This window comes from Sminthopsis crassicaudata, chromosome 1 (genome assembly GCF_048593235.1).
Source record: "Sminthopsis crassicaudata isolate SCR6 chromosome 1, ASM4859323v1, whole genome shotgun sequence".
Lineage (NCBI taxonomy): Eukaryota > Metazoa > Chordata > Mammalia > Dasyuromorphia > Dasyuridae > Sminthopsis > Sminthopsis crassicaudata.
The window spans coordinates 239,029,732-239,051,864 of NC_133617.1; the positions used below are offsets into that span (position 1 = coordinate 239,029,732).

At 36.9% G+C, this 22,133-nt stretch overlaps 1 protein-coding gene across 2 annotated transcripts in view; it reads left to right on the forward strand.

Annotated features, from left to right (window-relative positions):
• TAF4B (TATA-box binding protein associated factor 4b) overlaps nt 1-10,037 on the forward strand; it is a 157,546-nt gene extending 147,509 nt beyond the window's left edge. For both annotated transcript variants that reach the window (XM_074276957.1, XM_074276965.1), the window contains exon 15: nt 9,672-10,037. In XM_074276957.1, the coding sequence (XP_074133058.1) occupies nt 9,672-9,839 (168 nt within the window). In that variant the 3' untranslated portion in view covers nt 9,840-10,037. The remainder of the gene's footprint in view (nt 1-9,671) is intronic.
• Nucleotides 10,038-22,133: the final 12,096 nt, after the last annotated feature.

Genomic DNA, 22,133 nt, shown 5'->3' on the forward strand with positions numbered 1-22,133 from the left:
TTGGGATTACCCAGTGTCTAACAACTATCTCTAGTATGGTACTATTCTTTTTCCTTTAGTTATGAGGAACATGCTGATATTGTAGCCATTTTTCAAATTCAAACCTAGAGCTAACCCCCAAGGATAAAAACAAAGCTGTTTCTGTAAGGGAAAATCTCTAACTTGCAGTTCTTTGAAAAAGTTTTAATAAAATAATAGATAAAATTGACCTGTGGACATAATTTACTTGAGTTTTCAGAAGACTTTGTAAGCTTCTTCATAAAAGATTAAAGAAAATAACCATGGGGTAAATCACAAAGTCCTGACATAGACTTAAACCTAAGCCATAGGAAGCTGCCCTGCTATTCAGGGAAGAATAGGAGACATGGAAATGGAGATTCTATGGATTCGTAGTTGACCATGTTTTTCCATGGAAGGAGAAAGTTGTTTTTGTTCTTGTTTTTGAAGTGCTGATCAAGGAAACTGCAAAATTGGTGTGATGAAGCTTTTTAGATTGCTAGGCTTGTTCACTTTCTTAAAACAAGAGTGGGTGGTGGGAGCAGTGCCAGCAGCAGAGTGCTTCCTGCTCTTCTTTAGCCCCAGATTGACTCAGCTTGAAGGTGGGAGGAAATTGCTGCACCCGCACTGAGGTCCATGAGACTCTTAACCTCTGATGTGCCATAATCTTATCATAGACTTTATAGCTTTCTATAGGTGGATATTGCCTATTTCAAACTATAGGCTTCTTAAAGGAAGGAATTTTCTAACATTTAAAACTTCCTTGAATGGGTAATAACAATAAGAGTATAATTAGAGATTATAGGATCCTAGATTTAGAGCTGGAAGGAATCCTTAGAAGTCATTGAGTTTGTTTGGATATGTATTACATATATTGTATTTAACTTATACTTTAACATTGTTGGTCAACCTGCCATCTGGGGGAAGGGGTGGGGGGAAGGAGGGGAAAAGTTGGAAGAAGTCATTGAGTTCAACCCTCTCATTTTGCAAATGAGGAAAATTATCTCCAGAGAGGTGAAATAACTTTATGGTGACACAGCTAGTAAGTGTCAAGGGTGAGATTTGAACTTAGATCTTCCTTCTTCCAAGTCCAGCTCCACATTTAGTATTCCATAATTGCTTCTCAGGTGTTCAGGCTGATAAAAGTTAATATTTGCCCATAATATCTCAGGCAAATAGGTGGCATTGTAGATAGGGTGCTGAACCTTCATAAGTCACTTTCTGCCTTGGGTTCCTCAGCTCTAAAATAAGGATAATAATAGTACCTACCTCCCAAAAGGTAGCTACATGGCTCAGTGATAGAGTGTTGGGCCTGACTCAACTCCTGAGTTCAACTCTGGCATCAGACACTGACTAGCTGTGTGATTCTAGGTAAGTCACTTAACCATGTTTGCCTCATCTGTAAAATTAGCTGGAGAAGGCAAACTATTCTAGTTTCTCTGCCAAAAAAAACCAACAACCCCAAAGTTGGGGACAAAAGTGAGACAAAAGATCTCAGGAAACAAATATGCCCCTACGAGATTTCTATATGACTTTGAGGAAAGATGGCAGAATGAGAGACTGAACAGGAGCTTTGGCTATCTTATAGTCACTTCTTAAAACTCAATCATGTGGTTGCTCTGAGGTTGTACATTGTACATCTTTGGATTACTTGGAGTGAGGAACTTGAAATCATGTATGACTTTGCACTAGACAATTCCATAGAAGATGCCATCAACTTTTCTTTCTTTCTTTCCCTTTGCTCTTATAACTTTTCAATGTACCACAAATGATCACTTTGGGTGCCACATTAAGAAACACCACTAATAGACTAGAATGTTCAGAGGAAGGTGACTATGGAAACTATGCCAGACAAGAATAAACTACAGGATAACTGAGTAGTGTTAATAATAATAGCTAGCATTTATATGTATCCTACTTTAAAAAAATAATAGCTTTTTATTTTTCAAAACAAATGCAAAGATAATTTTCAACATTCGTTCTTGAAAAACCTTGGTTTCTAAATTTTTCTCCCTCCCCTAGACCACAAGAAATCCAATATAGGTTAAATATATGCAGTTCTTCTAAACATATTTCCACATTTATCATGCTGCACAAGAAAAATCAAATCAAAAGGAAAAAAAAAAGAAGCAAGAAAACAATAACCAAAAAAAAACACAAGAAAATACTGTTTGTGATCCACATTCAATCTCCATAATGCTCTCTATGGATGAAGATGGCTCTCTATCACAAGTCTATTGGATTTAACCTGAATCACCTCATTGTTGAAAAAAGAACCAAGTCCATTACAGTTGATCATCACATAATCTTACTGCTGTATACAATGATCTCCTGATTCTGTTCACTTCATTTAGCAGCAGTTCATGTAAGTTTCTCCGGGCCTGTCTGAAATCATCCTGCTGATCATTTCTAACAGAAAAATAATGTTCCATTACATTCATCATGTAGCACTTTTAAGGCTTGCAAAGCACTTCATAAACATCTCTTTGGATTTTCACAACAGTCTTGGAATGTATGGGATTGCCTGTCATCAGGGGAGGGAGTAGAGGGAGGAAGGGGAAATTTTGGAAAAGAAGTGTGAATACAAGGGATAATGTTGTTTAAAAAAAAAAATTACCCGTGCATATGTACTGTCAATGAAAATTATAATTATAACATTAATTTTAAAATTTTTTCAAAAAGTTAAAAAAAAATAAAAAACAATGGTCTTGGGAGGTATGGGATGTCATCATCCCTATTTTACAGATGAGGAAACTGAGGCTGAGGGAGAGCATCGACATCTTGTTAGTGTCTTAGGCTGAATTTGAACTCGGTTATTCCTGACGGAAGGTTTAATGCACTATTCTACTATGCTGTTTAGTTATTAAGACTGAGTATGGGGATGTGTTAGTGGTCTTGAGATGTTATTATCTGGAGCAGGGACTTGTCCTTCTTGGCCCCATAATTTATAACCAGGACAATGAGCTATAATTGCTATGGCAGATTTATAGTGTGAAAGAAAATCCTTCCTAATGATTGGAACTTATCTACTATTGGACTTATTTTCAATAAGCAATGATTTCCACATCCCTGGGAGTTTTCACATGGATTTTGGATGATCACTTCTTGCTTTTTAAATACAGATTGGATGAGGTGATCTTTGAAGTGCCTTGAAATTCTGTGATCTGCCCTCCTAATTTCTCCTGAGAACTTGCAATAACTATCTTGAATATATTAGTAGCACTTAAAATATCTGATAGCTCTTTACAATTCACTTAAATTCAACATGGGGCAGCTAGTTGATGCAGTAGAGTACCAACCCTGAAGTCAGGAGGACCTGCGTTCAAATCTGGCCTTAGATACTTCCTAGATGTGTGACCCTGGACAAGTCACTTAACCCCAATTGCCTCAGCAAAATAATAATAATAATAATAATAATAATAATAATAAATAAATGAATCCTGAAGACTTTTTTTTTTTTTAAACTATTTAGTTTATCTGTCTCTAAGCTTACACACGAGGGATATTTTCAAATGAGTCCTTTCACTCAAGCACTGTTATTGGAGAATGTAGTATGCACACAGATTAATTTTTTTATCCTCTAAAGAAGAGCTGTATAGTAAAAGTCAACAAGTTCAACTAGCAGAATGATTGGGCTTTAATTGGCTAATTGGAATTAAATCATTCACATTGTCATCTCTTCAGAGTCCTGTTGTTTGCATTGGGCATTGCTGGCATTTTATCTTTATATTGACATGCTGTTTTTCTAAAGCCCATGCCCACCCACTCTCTTATTCCTTCCCCCACTACCCTTTATTGTGTCAACTATTAACTTGGAAGAGAGTTAAATTGTTGGGTTTTGATTTTGAAAAACTTCTGCTAATCTTCCAGCAGAGGGCACTCTTCCTCGAAGTTAAGCATATATTTTGTACAGTTTGTCCTTAGGGCTCAGGACCCACATCTTTTAAATGTAGGTCTTTCTGTAAATTATATTACAGCAAATATTCCAGGCATTTTTAGCTACCATCATTGCTCACATTGAATACTCATTTGATTTTTTTGTTCCTGAGCCATAACTCCTATCCTCCTCTCCCTCTCCCCCAAAATTAGCCTTAAACAGGGAAAAAAAACAAACACCTTTATTCTTTTTTTTTTTTTTTTTTTAGAATTTTTTTCCCACAGTATATATGCATGAGTAATTTTTTTTTATAATATTATCCCTTGTATTCATTTTTCCAAATTATTCCCCCCCTCCACACCCTCTCCCCCTCCCATGACAGGCAATCCCATACATTTTACATGTGTTACAATATAACCTAGATACAGTATCTAACACCTTTATTCTTAAGAATAGCTATGCCAATTAGCTCATGCCTGTAGGACTGGAAACTTTAATTTTTATTTATTTATTTATTTATTTATTTTTAGTCAACTTAAAAATCAGTCAAAGTAGTAAGTTAAAACATTAAATTAGTTCTACCTCTTTTCAATTCACTGTCTATTAACTCTCGGGACAACCTGGATAAGCCACAAATGCATTACAGTTCCAGCCCAGATATTTGTATTTTCTTAGACCTAGTGATATAAGAAAAGGAAGTGACTGACAGATGGAAGAAGGGAGAGAAGAAGCTATTTACTAATGTATCTTATGACAGGAATTCATGGTCAATGTTAGTTCTGCATAGGCAGAATAAGGAGTCACCTGTATATTTGAGGGGGCTTAAGAAAGCCTCTTTGCCCAAAGGGAAATTACCCATGAACCACACTGGCCTCACACCTGAAATTCCTACATCAGACCTCCTTTAGCGTTAATTTGATCAAAGGGTTTCATTAAAATAAAACTGTTACCTTGGGAGGGCAGAAAAGGCTTTTACTATATTATGCTTGTGAATACCTTACTACAAATTAGTTCATCAGATTAGCCATCCAGTTTCCTCTCCAAGCCCCAAGAAGTGGGAATAATGGATAGGGTAATTTTGTTATCAGGTAGATTTAGCAAAGACTTTGGCCAAGATATGATCCTCTATAGTAGAAAGAAAAATTGTATGCTAATTTGAAAAGGTAAAATGAGGATTTGGGAAAAGAAAGAGGTTCAGAAGTAGTTTACTTCACAATAAAGCTTCGAGGTTTGCAGCTATAGTGAAACACCAGTGGAAAAGCTGGAAAGGATAGAAAATTAGAAATGAAAGACTTAAAAACAGGATCATCAACCTAAAGTGTCCATTTGAGAATTTATTCAAGTATCTTTCCTCTCTTCCTGCAGTTCTGTGATTTGACTTTAACAAAGGTCTTTTCTACAGGTTACAGAAGCCTAGTATTCCTCGTTACATGAGTTCTCCAACCAGTTCCATTCTTTTTGAAAGGCTGACATTTATCTGATAGAATCAATAGATGGTTATATTCACCTTTCCCTTTAAAGTAAAACAGTTGTTCTGTATTCCTTATACAAAATAAGCATGCATGGAGACTTTGTTTAGTGACATAACATAAGGCACTAATCTGAAGTTCCTTATTTGATTTGGCAGTTTGAGAAATATGTTAACACTTTGACTTGAGTATGTTTCCTGGAAGCATGTGGGTTCATAGATTTCTAGATCACCCAGTCCAACCTTCTAATTTTATATGTTTGGAAAAAGGCATACTGGGAGGAGAATGGGTTATTTTATTTCAACTGATTTGGTTTCTCTTGCATTCAGGTGAAGTATTAAGTTGCTGAGAAATGTTTATTTTTTATTTTAAAAAGTATTACCCGGAGGGCTTCAATTTTTAGAATGAAACAACAGAGTTTGGGGTTTCTGACTTTTTAGAAGTAAATTATCTAGGTTGAATGTTATTCACACCCCTTATTTCCCCCTTCCTGTAACTCATCTTTGTTGCCCTTTAAGCTGTATTTCAGTACTCATTGTCATTGGTGGGTGAAGGGTAAAGAATATTGAAACTGAAAAGTATGATTTGGTACTACTGATAAACCCTAGTGTGTTAGAGAGAAAGTTGGACCTGATTGTGAAAAGTGAAGCTTTGGGGTCTTGTTTATCTTTCATTTAGAAAGCACTGTATAAATGTTACCTATTATTATTTATTATTAATTCAGTTGTCCATATGCTTCTTCTATTCTATGGAATTGTGAGAGTTCTGTGTTAAACATTAATAAACCTCATAAAATTTTATAATCATAGAATATTAAAACTTAGGTTCAGTACTATTTAAATCCCTAATTTTAGGGTTAAGGAAATTGAGGTCCAGAGAGATTTCATAGAGCTATAAGTGGCAGAGCCAGAATTTGAATCCAGATCTGTCTGGTGATTCCAAGGGTTTAGGGATCTTTCTACTGTGCCTTAGTCTGTCAAGGTCAATAAGAAACTCAGGAGTTTGAAACAATTTCTTTCTCCTATCCCCAGTTTAGGAGGAGACTAGAGATTTATAATCAAGTTGATAAAAGATGCTTTCTAAGTTAATCCCTTTGTGGGGAAGAAAATGCTGTCACCTTTGTAAAGTAAGAATTATAAAGGACATTTCTGTTGGGTTTCTGAGTCTCCCTTGGGGTTTGTTTCATTTATAACATTGCCTTGGGCCTTCTGTTGCATCCTGTTGGACTGACCTCCTTTTCAACCCTGTGCTGGCAGCTGCACTGCAGAACTCTCTTTTCCCTAGATCCTTCAGGATTGTCATATGACAAACTTGAACTGTGACCCTTTTGTCTTACCCAGACGATTGGACCCTCTTTATCCTTTCTGGCTAGAAGTTCAGAGACATTTTATGGCACACACCCCTTATCCTCTTCCTTTCCTAAACTCTGCCTCCAGTTCTTTGTCTTTTCCTTTTTTTTCCTTCCCACCCTAAGTGAAATTTATTCCAAGCCATTTAGCAAACTGAGCATTTCAAATAATGGCATATTTGGGACTCTTAACCATAATATGCAATGAGACTGATACCAGGAAAGCTCCTACATAGGAAACATTTAGAAATATAATTAGAACAATTATATCTAGTCTTTAGCCAAGAAAAATGACTTTTTTAAATGAAAATTTTAAGCTAGAAACTCTGTACACAGCAAGCCTTGCCATCAAATAAACACTGCAATCACTGCCAGTGACAAGTTTTATCAACTTTATACCTAATGTATATTTTTAATCCTCTTTCTCTGAACTGAGATGATAGAACCATCTTGTAGAAGTCTTTGGGGGGTTCTTTTAGGGCATTAATATATAATAGTAAAGATTACATCCAAGTTTCACCCCCTCCAAGTAGTATTGATGCCAGCAGAGAAGAATGATTCACCAGGGCTAGACTACCATGCTTAGCCGAAGTTACAGAGTCTGAGCATTTGTATTTGTACAAATTGCATTCATTACCAAGGACCCTGCAGTAGTGATAAGGGACTGGCTGTGTAATATAGATTGGCTCCAAGATAAGTAGCCAGTCAATTGTGCAGCCAGTAGTAATCTTATTTTTTTTCCTTTCTTACAAACCTTTGTGGATTTTTCAAAATTGTGTGTGTGTGTGTGTGTGTGTGTGTGTGTGTGTGTGTGTGTGTGTGTGTGTGTGTATGAACCATCTTAACTGAACTGTGAGAAATTTTAGTGTGATGATTAGTAGAATTGATTGGTAGCCCTCCAGAAAACTTGATTTGAAGGCTGAATAGATTATGCCTCTAAGACACACTGTGGACATTCATATAATTAAGTCAACATGAATATTATGAAGGCTTTTGTTTTTAATATGTTTTTATAATTTGATAGTTTTTTAAATGACTGGAAAAAAGTAGAAATTTGGCTGGACTAAACTAGTTATTATGAGACCTCCACAATTTTTATTAATAGGCTTCACATAATTATACAAATATACCCAAGGAACAGTGTGTGATTTCTCTGTTTGGAAGTCTGTGATATGATAAATAAGTCTTAAGAAGTTGCCTGAAATACATTGAGGTTAAGTGACTTACTCAAGACCATCCAACTAATAATAGTTAATAAACATTTATATAAGTAATTACTATGGGCCAGCCACTGTACTAAATACTGGGGACACAAAAAGAGGCAGAATATAGGCTATGCTCTTGGGGAGCTCAAAGTCTAATTGAGGAGAACAACAAACACATATATTTAAAACAAGCAATATAGAAGATAAATGGGAAATAAGAAAGGTGAGGCACTAAAATTAAGGAGTTGAGAAAGACTTCCTGTAAGAGATTTTATTTGAGAAGCCAGGAAGCAGAGATGAGGAGGGAGAGCTTTTTAAACTCTCTAGATGGGAGACAGCCAAGAACCTAAGATGAAGAGATTCGATGTTATATTTGTGAAACAGCCAGGAGCCCAGTGTCACTGGACTGAAGAATAAGGTGTAAGAAAACTGAAAAAATAATAAATAAAGGTTTAGATTTTGAAGGGCTTTTAGTCCCAAACAGCGTAGTTTATATTTGCTCCTGGAGGCAATTGGAAGCTCCTGGAATTTATTGTGGGGGGCTGAGATAGGAGGATTTACACTTAAAGGAAAATCACTTCAGTGGCTGAATGGAATGGGGAGAGACTTAAGGCAAGCAGGCCCACCAGCAGGCTATCACAGTGGAATAAGGTGACCAGAGGGATGCTAATGTCAAAGAGAAAAGAGGGTATTTTTGAGAGAGATTGCAAAGGTGAAATCAAAGATTTTTGCTATAGTTTGGCTGCTGGAGCTGGAGGTGGAGGTGAGAAGTAGTGAAGAATCTGGGATGGCCAAGTCTGAAAGATTTGGGAGGGTGATATTGCCTTCTATAGTAATAGGGAAGATAGGAGTGGGATGGATTTTAAGAGGAAAAATAATGAGTTCCATTTTGGGTATGTTGAGTTTAATATGCTTGCTCTACATCCAGTTCGATATGTCTGAAAAGCAGTTGTGGAGTGAGTATGAGGAGGTTGACACTGGGTTATTAAGTCTGAGTGACAACCAAGATGACAGCATTCTCAACAGTCTTGAATTGCTCCTACACTCTCCTGGGGCTCTTGGGCATACCTTTTTTGTTCCTCAGCTACTAATTTTTTTAATGTCTTTATAGTATAGATTATGATTATAAATTTTAAAAAATAATTTATTGTTATTGTTTTAACACCACTGTTATTATCTTATTCTCCTTTCTCCTCCCTCCCCCCTTACTGATTATATGGTACAGCAAAGATTTCAAAGCAGGTATTGTTGGGATCACGTTAGCAAGAAGAAAGTATATGACTTAATTTTAAACAGCAGCAGGATAGTGAAGGTGGACCCATGATTTTAATGACTTAAGGACTTCAAGTTTTTCTCATTTTATAGTGGACTTACTAATAGGATCATAGATTGTAGTACTGAAGATGATCTAGTCCAACCACTTCATTTTACAGGTGAGGATACTGAGACACAGAGTTACGTAAAATGACTTGGCTTAGGCCACCTAAATAGTACAACACAATCAGCATTGTTTCATTTTAAAATTTTTAAACAGCAAACAAAAGGGACATTTAGTTTTAGAGGTTGAGAACTGAATATAGGGTTTCAGATTTCTCCATTTTGTCAATAAACCAACAAACATTTGTTGTCATTTTTGTGATTCACCTGAAACTTGAGTTCATTCAGCATTCATTTATTAAGTCTCCCCTGTGTGTGGTTAGCACACACACTCTATTAGACTTTGATAAAGACTATTTTTTTAAACTACTTTTCTTTCTTGATTTTGTCCTCTTTAGGGTGTAAATGGCAATACCTTTGCCCCAGGGTCATCCAGCCTGACTGTCACCAGGCAATTATTTCGACCAAGAATAACTCGAGTTTGCCTCAGGGATTTGATATTCTACATGGAACAAGAAAAAGGGATGAAATATTCTCGAGCCCTCTACCATGCTCTTTTGAAGTGACCGCTACTCCTTTCATCCAGACCCTTGCTACGTACTGCCAAAGAAGATGCCAAAAGCATTGTGTCCCTGTTGATGCCATGAATAGTCATTTCCAGAAGACAACCACAATTAAGGATAATCTTTGTTTACTTTTGTGCTTTTATTGAATACTTATCTAAGCACCTGTAGAGTTTTTAATAAATACAGTTCAGCTTTGTCTTCTGTTCCATTGGTGAGTTGTAGGTGTGCATTGAAATAGGCACCTACCTACCTATTTGTTTAAGTCTTACTTGCAAGCCAAGAATCTGTCTGCTGCTACTTGCTTCATTTGCAAAAACCAAGTTTGTTCTGTGTGTAGTGCCTTTCCCTAATCCACATTTAATTTGGAGATGGTGGGAAAGAAAGGAAAGAACATCTTGTGATGATGCTATGCATAAAAAAATTTATTTAATCTTGAGCAGTATTGGATCACTATGTTAATATGTAACATATCTGGCTCAGGTAAAGTTCAGAGTTCCTTGAGTTGCCCTTAGTAGTGCTAAGCTAAAATCAGAAGCCATGTCATACAGCTTAAAGGAGGCAGTAAGCAAACCACGAGTGACTTGGGTTTTTGTCTCCCAGAGATGTCAAAACAGAGACAAATGGGGATTGTTTATGCCTAAAGTCACTATTCTCCAGCTCACACCACCACTGCTGTGTTTTTGAGGTGAGGGGACATCCTTGTCGAGGAAACCTTGAAATCAGAGCTGCTAAAATACCTCATTGGGAAAGGAAAAACGCAGGGGGCATTGGAAGGAATGGCAGAGGCACTGAATTCAACAGAAATAAGGGAAATGAAAATAGGGTAATAAAACAAAACCTACTATACGAGCCCAAAGGGAAAAACTGAATCTCCAAAGTAACCTGCATGTGTTCTTCTGGAGGAAAAGGGAAAAAAAAAAAAAAACACACATGTAACTTACATACAAAAGAAAATATAACCAGCACTTCCACAGTATACTCTGTCCAGAAGAAGGTTGGTTTGTTTTACCTTAAGAGAGAATGGTTCTTGTAACTCATTCTCTCTCAATTGTCGTCTTCGTCTTCCTGAATTTAAAGCCTCTTAATACATCAGAAGTCATCTTTGGTGATGAGTGAGGAGAAGAAGAAAGCAATGAACAGAGGACCCAATTTTGACATCTGTATACTTGAAAGATTGATTCCAGTAATTCAGCAGCATGGCTACTTTTCAGAAGGATCTTTGCTTAGCAATTGACATGAATAGCCATGGGACTTGTTTCCTTCTTTGCAAAGTAAAACTCTGTTTTTTTGTCCTGGAATTTCATCTTCCCAGTTCACCATAACTGAATGTGACTGGCACACACTAGTAGGAAAGTAACACTTTTGACTGATTAAAGTCACATGAGGAAGAGAATGAGTTCCCTTGGAATGTTTAAAATGTGAAATAACAGGGACTCCTAGAAAAAATGATTCCAGAAATAAAGCTCAAAGCTGTGTTACTTTTTAATTCCATCTCTCCCTATTGGGATTGTTGCAGCTGTGTACTGCATTGTAGTGAGTTTCAAATTGGTCACATTTTTTTGTTTCAACAAGTTAGTAAAGAAGTGCTGTAAATTATGTATATAAACATATGTAAAAAGGCAGTTCTTTGAGGTAAAAAGCAAACAAACCTATATTTGCAAGATACTAACTGACCACATCTGAAGTTGTTTTGTATAATTAAATGCTTGGCTTTACTTTTTTTGTAAAGTGTAGCATTTTCCCATATTTGTGTATTGTATCTTATTGATCAGATGTTTAAAATTATTTTAAATACTTCATTAAAAGAATTATTTTATTATAAAGAATAACGTGGCAAGTTTTAATCAATCACTAATATTTGTAGACCAGTGGAACCATCAGTCAGTTGTTAGCAAGGTGCTTAATGGCTTCTTGGATTTGTGGATATGAATATGTCATAATAAGCATATGCTCAGGTGTCTATCTCAACAATTGCCCCAAGTTTTGGAGTTTTGGCTTTTGGGTTCCAGGAACCATAGTTTTACTCTCTATATGGAATATCACATTTTAAGGGAAATGGGAATTTGAATGCTATTTGACTACAAGAACCAATTAACACAAATTTTTGAATGGCTCAGTAATGATCATTGAGGCATTAAATATTGAGCTAAGAGGGCAAATATGTTGAAAAATAGTGCTAGCAACAATATCTTTGGGAACAGTTGACTTTTAAAATGTTTCTACTTTTGTACTATGTTCTTGTTCTTCCCTTGCCCCATGTAAAATATTGCCTTTCTCTTCCCAGGTCAACTTTTTAACAAAAGTTATTTGATTTTTCTTTGAAACATTGGCACTACAGGTTGCTCTAGTATATGTGAAGAATGTAGGAAACGAGAGAATTGTCATAAAATTTCTCCAAAAATGAAAGGATTATCAGCTATTATCATGAATAGGTAATTGTTCCCCCTGTTCCTATGCCATTGCCAGGGATAATTATTATTGTAAGATTCAACAATTTAACAATTATTGTAAATTAAACTTGTTGAAAAAGTTCTCAACCCACCTAATTAAAACCAAATTTCCAATCTTTAAAAAAAAAAAAGCATTGGTACTAATCAATAGTTGGGGTCACATCCTTTGACCTAGAAAATGAGATACCACTTCAATTGGCTGATCTATAGAATTTTTCTTTTGAGAACTAGCAAGAATTTGATGCCACATTTATGTTGATTGTTTTCATGCTTTAGGGAGAAAAATATTGGGATATTGAATATTTTTATCTCTGTTTCCATTTGAACAAAAGTTTTGTTGCATTTTAGCAAGGGCAACGTTCTAAAAACATGCCTTTCAGCAACTAAATATTTATGGGAAATCAGCTCTGACAAAACCAACTTATTTCATACAGATGAAATCATGTTGGTGTTTCTTGTGTTTAAAGGTGTGACAGACTGGTTTCTTCTGAAAATATTGCTGTGTATCACTAACACTTTCACATGTCCCTGTTGCCTAACTGGAAGAGTGGGTTTTTAAGCGTATTAACATGATATGCATTCAACACATTAGCATTTGTTTCTCAGTGAATTTAAATCTGCTATTCATAATCATTTGATGTTTGTTTCAGCTGACCTACATCACTGCATTTCATTTCTTTGTGGAAGTTCTTTCCCCTACCAGTAGGGAATTTTGGTTCACTGTAGAATGCCTTCTATGGAATTTTTCTTCAAAGAACCATCAAGATAATACTTTTGTGTTTATCATTTTCATGCTTTAGGGAGCAAAATCAAACTTTTCTTTTAACATCATGGCATGAGTCATTGTCCTCATATTTGGAAGATGTTCATTAAAAGAGCAGAGGTTTTTTGTTGTTTGTTCTGCTAAGTGGTTGGAAAGGAGTCAAAAGTCCTGAACTTGTGTCCCAGCTTTGTCACGAGTTGTGTGACCCATGTCAAAGTGCTTCCCATATATGGGCTTCAAGTTCCTCTTCTTTAAATTGCCTGACAGAGACACAGTATGATGTCATAGAATGAAGACCAGTCTTGGAATTAGTAGGATCTTTTGGAACATGTTCTGTAATCATGGGCAAGTTATAGAATTTCAGTGATCCCAGCAATTCTTTGGTACTATTAAAGTTGTTACCAATCCACATGAGTGAAGGCAGTATTAACACTGAATTTCCCTGCCTCTCCCCACAACAGTGAGCTCATAGGTTTGAAATCCATCCCCAATAAAAACTATGACTTCAAAAACCTACCTTATAGAGCAATGATAGTTATTACTGTAGTAACTGAGGATCATTGCCTTTTATTATGCTAATGATATCATGATAATAATGCTAATGATGCTAAGAAATTTGGGAGCATACATGATTCTATCATGTTTTGTTTTATCCAAAACTTTGGCTACAAACCTTGAAAGAATGGCACCTGAATTATCCCTAAAAATCAATAAGTCACTGGTGGCTTAATTTAATTGTTGGATTTTATTATTTTCTCAAGAGAATCCAGTCTGAATTGTGTCCACTCTACCAAAAGGATGCTATGACAAAGGCAAAAGATAGAGTTGATATGGCTTAAATGGGGAAATGACCCCATTGGAGGGAAAGATTGTTAAATTGATAGATCAGTTTATTCTTTTTAACAGTTGAGGTTAAGTGACTTACCCAGGGTCACACAGCTAGTAAATGTCTGAGGCTGGATGTGAACTCAGATCTTCCTGATTTAAGTGTCACTACTCTACTCACAGCACCACATAGTTAGGGAGCAGTCTGTGAGTCTACATGTTTGCTAAGGAAATTATCACAATAAGAGGATACTGAGTAATTTGGGGGGGGGGGAATACACACACACACACACACATATATATATATATAAAATTTGAGAGTCACCCTCTTAGAGAAGGCAAAACATGTAGATATTCCTAGAATCACTCTTCCACCACAACACTTGCTCTTCCATCATTTTCACTGCATGGATTGCTACTCTGCTCCTAGTCTGGTTCTTCTAATCCTATTATTGACAGAAAAAGTCAGGAAGTTAAGATTTTCCTCTTTTCCCCTATTACTACAGGATGTCCTCAAAGTTGAGGCTCATTAAGTTATTAAAGCTATTTAAACTTAAGATTGTATTAAGATTTTCGGGATACTCTGTGTAAGAAAAGTTAAGGCAAAATGCATCCTTGAAATATTAAAGGTCATCTAAGTAGCATTGTTTAAGGTAACTGTAATGATAATTTTGCCTAGTAATGTTTTAATTGGTATCCAGAGAACTGTATAACAGATGCTTTCCAAATCATCACTGTCATGGGACATGCCCTCTGAGATGTCAAAATGGAAAAAAAAAAATTTCCTTTTGATGAGGTCTGCCAGGTGTTCCTATGACATTTTGGTGTTGTACAAAGTCTCAAAATATTGCAGAGCCTCTTTAATGAAACCTATAACCACTTGGGAATTTGGTCTAATTAGCTGGATGAAGAATAGCAATAGGTTGTTAAATGGACATCCTATTTATTTAATCCATCCATTTGGAAAGTACTACAACTAGACAATTGGCTAACCCAAATCCAAAGAGAAAAAAGAGGCAAGCTGGATTGCATTTGGGAAATTGTGCAGCACTTTTAGTATTTCTGAGATGTTCCCTAATCCAAAAGCCCATCTTTATAGTTCCAATATTCTTCCATTGATCAATTATTATAGGATACTATAATATCTGAAGGATCAAAATCATAGATTGTAAGGGAGGAACATGGTGATATAATCACTCATTAACAATATTGTTGATGCCCTCTGCAAAAAATAAAAGGGATATCTATAATTGAGTTTGTAAGCCAATTGAGAGTAAGATTGAGGCATATCAGGTAAAGAGTTAACATTATATAGTGCTTTAAAATTAATAAGACTTTCAGATTGTCTCATCTGATCTTCATGGTAATCCTATGAGGTAGGTGGTTTTGTTACCCCCTTCATTTTCTTTATGAAGAAATTGTGGTTGAGAGAAGTTTAGACTAACCTTGGGTTAAAAAGCTACTCCATGGGGCAGAATTCGAATTTAGAATTTCCTGAGTCTAAAGTCTTCACTCTATACATTATAACACCTGGCTGCTTTAATTATATTCCAATTGATTCATCAGTAACCATGACACTCCAAAAGACTCAGGATGATACTGTACTTCTTAGGATAAATTGTCTAAGCAAGACTTGAGGGATGGTATGGACCCAAGAATTTTTCTGAGATGGAAATGTATATGGGATTCGGAAGTTTCACCATTGAAGGAAGTCACTGAAGATAATAGCTAAGGTTTAGCACGTTAGTTTTGCAAAAACACTTTAGATATATTCTTATTTGATTCCAACAATGTTCTGAAGAAGGTTCCTTTATCCCCATTTAATAGATGAGGAAAAGAAGACTGAGCAATTGAATGGCTGGATGGGGGGTGGATGTGGGTGTGGGGGTGGTAAGTAAATTTAAAAGGTTCTATTTATTTTTTTTTCCTGGGTGGGGGGTAATGAACAACCCACAAAGATGAAAACAAAGCAATTATTAGGGTTTGTGTTGAAATTGATGAAGATAGAAGATCTCCACAAAAAATGAATTTTAGTAAAAATATTATTTCAGTGACCACTTGGGCTGTCTCTTTTGCTGTTGGCACTGCAAAAGTGAATCCTGAAAAGGTATCTACTACCACGTGGATGAAAGACAGACGACCGAAAGATTTATAGTGGGTCACATCCATTTGCCAGATTTCATTGGGTCTCAAACCACAAGGATTCTTCCCTGGAGGGAGTGTAGGAGTGTGGAAAGGAAGACAAGCTGTACAGCTTTTTACTATGCTTCTAGCTTCCTCTCTTATTATTCCAAATTGTAAATGTAAAGCTCGAACAGCCTGATGATATTTAGAATGAGATTCTTGTGCTTCTTGAAATAAAGGAGTACTGGCCAACATGGTTAGCTTGTAGCTTAGTGATTGTCTGAAGCAGGATTTGAACTAGGTCCTTTTTGACTCTGGTCCCCTTTATTCACTGTGCCATCAAGCTGCTTCCTTCACTCCTTTGACACTAGCTACCTTTTATTCCTCTTCCCCTTCCTCAATCTCTCCCAATGCCCGTGATGAATAGGAATAAGACAAGTGATTTCCTCACTAACTTGTTAAAGGTCATGATTATGGACTTGTGTTCTACTCTGGTACCCCAACCAGTTAGTCCATCAAGATTTAAGTGCTTACTATGTGCTAATAAGCAAGTACAAAAAAAGAAATCCTTACCCTCAAGAGGTCAATAATCTTATGAGAGAGAGATGATAACATAAAGGAAAAGGGACAGCAGCAGGAGGAGGGAATATCCTAATTGTGGGAGCATGAGGGAGAGACATCCAGAGGAATCCAGCCAGCTAGGAAATAAATCATGGCTTTCTCCTAACTGCTGGTTGTTCCCTCTGCCTTATCAGAGGTGTGAATTCTAGGGTCAAAGTGACCTTGCAGGAGGAAGAAGTTCCTGCCACATGATGAAGAAATACAGAGGAGGGCAGCCAGGTGAGAAATAAATCAACTAGCACTTTTGGCTAGGCAAACTCTGATCACAATTTATAGCTGCTATTTGCCAAGATGACAATCCCTTTCCTTGCGTTCCCACTCACTACAATATAGCTTAGTATTACACTAATGTAAGTTGTCCTTCTGCTGCCTCCCCCTACTATTCTGGGCTCTAGAATCAGCTGTGGTTAGTAAACTTAACATTCAACCTTGATCTCTTATTTCCTTCTTTGGGGCCTCCTGATATTTGGATTTCTCCAAAAAATAACACTCCTTGGCACCCTCTCCACCCTCCCACTCTTGCCTCCTGACAGGCATTAGGACCAGGAAAAGGCTGCATACTTCTTGTCTTCCCCACTCTGGCCATCACTTGGAACTGCTTTGACTCTCCTTCCAACTCGCCCTGTTTAGATTCTTCTCATCCATTGTTCTCCAAAAAATTTTCCCTCCCTTTTCAAAGTATTCAACATCTGGATTATGATTTTTCTCTCCAATCCAATGCTGAACTCAATCTAGTGAATCAGGTTGATGTCTCTTCAAACACTGTGGCCTTCCAAGTCATCCACTCAACTCTATGCACTCCATTCCACTTCATCTCAACTATCCATAGCAATGGTCACACTTTAGACTTCACCTCAGAACAGTCCCATCTCTTTCACTGTGAAATCTGGAATTCCCCTACGTTCATAATATTTTATCATTCTTTCCATTTCTCCTTCAGCCTCACTCTCTTTCTCTTTTACTTCACTCTCTCTCTCTGTTTTTTTTGTCTATCATCATTACTTTTTTTTACTTTTTTTTTTCCTGACATAATTGGGATTAAGTGACTTGCCCAAGGTCACATAGCTAGGAAGCATCATCGTTATTCTGATAATTTTGCCTTAGACTTTACTGAGAAAATGAAGGCCATGTGTCTACCTTTCATCTACTTAACATCACATCTCAGAACTTCTTCAGCCTTGCCTCCTTTGCTCAAATCCAAGGACTTGATTGGCTGTTCTTATTAAATCCCCTTCTTGTGGACCTTAATTCTGTCTCCTATAGTTAGGAGCTTGCACCATTCCATTTCAATTTCTCATCTGCTAGTTCTTTCCCTTTTATCTATGAGTATGCTCAGGAATCCCTCATCCTTAAAAACCTTCCACTTGATCTTGTTATCCTCTCAAACTATTGTCCTATAGCTCTCCACCTAAATATTTAAGTGAGAAATTTACAACCTATTTTTCCCCCTTAGGTTTCTTAACCTCATTTAATTAATATAGTTTCCAACCCAAGCACTTAGCATCCAGGTTTGTAGGATTATAGCTTGAGGTCTAGAAAGGTTCTTGGAGACCATCTAGTCTAATGCCTCAGTTTAGGCTCAGAAGGGTAGAATGCCTTGCCTAAGGTCATACAGGGTCATCGCCAGTTGACTTTTGTCTCACCACTGAACTTTGATGATTCTGGAAGAGAGAGTGAGCCTGAGAACTTTGTGGAACTCTGGCTCACTTAAATCCAATTCATGAATCAATACATTATCCCATTATTGATAGCAACCTCTTCAAAAATGGAGGAGAAACAACAGAATAATAGTTATTAAATGGCTGAGCTAGATTTTGAACTCAGGTCTGATAATTTCAAGTCAAGTAACCTTTTCACTCCTCTCTCCTGCCTATGATCTCATAGTTGTCTTCCAATTCCTTATCTGTCCCGAAGAGCTTTTAACACTAGCAACATCCCCTTCTTTATATCCTTTAGCTTTTTTTAACTCCACCATCTTCCCAATTGCCCCCAAACTCATTAAACAATGAAAATTTTCTTACTCTTCCACCTCCCTTCCCTCATAACCAATCAACTGAACACTCCTGCCAAATCCCCCTCTATAACATTTTTCACAATGATTCCCTAATCTCCAATCACACTTCTGCCATTTCTGTTTAGAGGCTCCTACCTTCTATTTCCCAATTGTATAATAACCTCCCAATTGAATATCTTCTCTCTATCCTTATCATTCTGTAATTCATTCTCCATGGAACTGCCAAAATCATCTTCCTAGTAGACAAGTAGACAAGAGTCTACTAAGGATATGCTGGAACCAGCAAAAACTGACTCTGGAGACCTGATGGTTAAATTTTCAGTGTGAACATTTACCACTCAAAAATTGGCAAATGCTAGGAATTAGGACTTGATTTATTGTGGATTATCAGACTTAAAGTTATAGAGAAAAAATGTTATTAGTGCAGATTAAATTTGTGGTTTGTGTTCTTTTTTCTTTCTCTTATTTTTGTCTAGCATTATTTATCAAACATTTACCAGCACTCTACTGGGCCTGACTTCCATTCTTCTGCTCAGAAATCATTATAGACTCTGTGTTGCCTCTAGGATAAAGCACAAACTCCTTAGTTTGGCGTTTAACGTACTCCACGATCTATCTCAAACCTACCTTACCAGTCATATTTCACATCACTCCTATTCAGGTGCTTTTTGTTTATTTCTTTATCCAAGCTGTGCTATTATCTCTTTGCTGAGGTCTCCAGGCCATCTTCTACCTCCACCCCTTCCCATGGGCCACCCCTTCTGCCTGGAAAGCACTCCCTCTTGATCATCCTTTCAAAAGCTAGTTAGATTAGATGCCACTTCATCTAGCTTTCTCTGACCCCACCTATCCCAGCTAAAGTGTTTTCTCTCTATCCTAACTGCAAAGCATTTTTGCTGACTGAACCACTTTCTGTTCATCTTCAGCACTAGTTCCTAGCATCCTGCAAATCACAGCTAAAATCCTACTTTCTACAAGGAACCTTTTCTGATTCCATTTTATGCCAGCACCTTTCCCCGGATAGTATTTCCAATTTACCCTGTATATAGTATGTTTGTAAATATGTTATTTCTCCCATTAGACTGTGAACTTCTTAATGGCAGGAATTGACTTGTGTCTGCATCCCCAGTGCCTGCCTCCAAGGAGGTGCTGTTGAATAAAGTCTAAGATTGGAAAGGTAGGATGGGGGAGAGGAGCACAGATTATTTAGGGCTTCACAATCCCAACAGAGGATTTTATATTTAATTTTAGAGATGATTAGGAACCATTGGAATTTTTTGAGTAGAGGGGTGACATTGATTTAGGAAGATCAATTTGGAGGATGAATGGAGAGATGACAATAAAGAGATTTTACTTATCCAGGCTATTGCATACCGACCAACAAACTATTACAAAAGTCTAGACATGAGGGGACAAGAGCCTGCCAGAGAGGAGAGAAGGGGGTTCACTACAAAAGATGTTCCCTCAAGTTTCTCAAATAATATTCTCAACATAACATTCTATATCTTTTGTGATTCTTGTCCTCCTCCTCTAGGAAATGTCCCTAAACTAAACATAGAATCTCAAAATTGAAAGGACCCTCAGTAAGAAGCTAGTCCTACCCAGACATGAATAGGAATCCCCTTGACAGCCTACTGATTTTGACTTGAAGATAACTAGTGTACTTTTTTGGAAGTAGCACATTTTATTCCACTGTTGAATAGCTGTTAATAGATTTTTTTTCTTTCCATTAAGACTAAATTTGGGTCTTTGTGACTTTGTAACTTCCATCTAACTGATCCTTCTTTTCTTCTGGGATCAAGCAGACAGCCTTAAGTTTTTTTCCATGTTACAATTACCTGAATGCTTGACTTAACTCCTTCCCCCTTTCCCAAGCCTTCTTTTCTTTGAATGAAACATGCCCTAATTCCTTCAATCAGTTCTTATGCAGATGAAATCCAGGTCTGTCACAGTACTTCTTGTCTTCTTCTAGAAACTCTCTAGCTTATAAAAGAACATTTAAAAATGCAGGACCCAGCCTTGAATGGCAATCTCCAAAATAGGGCTGATTTGGGTGAATGCAGGCATAGTATCACCTTCTGAGCCCTAAACTCTGAATATAGTCTAAGATTGCATTAGATTCTTGGCCACCAAATCAAAATGTTGACTTACTGAGGTTGAAGTTTACTAAGGTTCCCGGATCATTTTCAAATAAATTGTCTGATCACACCTTTTCATTTTATGTTTGTGAAATTAGTTTTCCAGTCAAAGTATGATATTTTACATTTATCTTGTTATATTTGTTATATTATATTTTCTTCAGGACTCCAGAGGGGAAGATGGGATCCATAATAAGAATCTCTAAAATTTAGGTATGAACTATATATAGAGTTTCCCTAAAAATCTTAAAAGCATCCTCTTTATAGAAAGGTGTTCAATGTGCAAAATAAATATAGATACAGAACAGCTATTTATCTCTTATTGAGTCTTCCCCAGCAACTCATCCACTGTGCTACCCAGCTGCTCTTTATGAGCCAAGTAAGCTGAAAAACTTTTATTTTCTCATTGCTTAAAATAAGAAAGTGACATAAATGGATATATGATGACAATGTGATGTATGGAAAAGAAGCACACTGTCTGGATAAGTGAATATAGAAGGAAAAGTGTAATTACTAAGTTAAAATGGAATGTTAGCCACCACTGTTCCAGTTGGCTGTAGCCAAGCAATCACTTTAGTGTCGTCTTATTCTTAAGAGTGTATTTTAGCCTTTCCTATTTCTAAGTACAACTTCACAAATTGGTCATTTAAGTATTTTATTTCTACTTTTTGGCCCTTATTTGAATTTTGCAGTCACAGAACTTGAGAGTTGGAAGACATCTGAGCAATCATTCTTCTGCAATCCATCTACAAACGGAACACCTGCCATAACATACTCAACAAATGATCATCCAACCTTGCTGGAGAACCTCCAAGCACTCCAAGTGTAGTACCCCTCCACTTCTCTTTGAGTTGCATGAATTTGTTGTTGGGGTGTGTGTGTGTGTGTGTGTGCACGTGCATACATGTATTGACCACAGCAAAGCTTATAAGGAACAGCTATGAGACCTTATGAATAGAGTGCTGGGTCTGGGTCAGGTAGACTTATTTTCCTGAGTTTTAATCCAGCCTCAGATACTTACTGTGTGACCTTGGTCTCACTTAACTGCCTCCGTTTCCTTATCTGTAAAATGAGCTAGAAAGAAAATGGTGAATCTCTTCAGGATCTTTGCCAAGAAAACCCAAATGGGTCATAAAGAGTTGGGCACAACTGTAAATGACTAAGCAGCAACAAACTAAATTAATCTAAACAGTTTGTTTTTAAGTTGACAACAGTTAGTATGTTTTCAAACCAGCACAGCAAGTTTAAGCTACCCCAGAGGGCAATTGGGCATTTGCCTGGGGGCCTGAAGGGGTAACAGGTACCTTTTGTGCCTGGGGGAGGAGGGGAGAATTGTAGTTGGTTGGCTAGCAGCTCTAC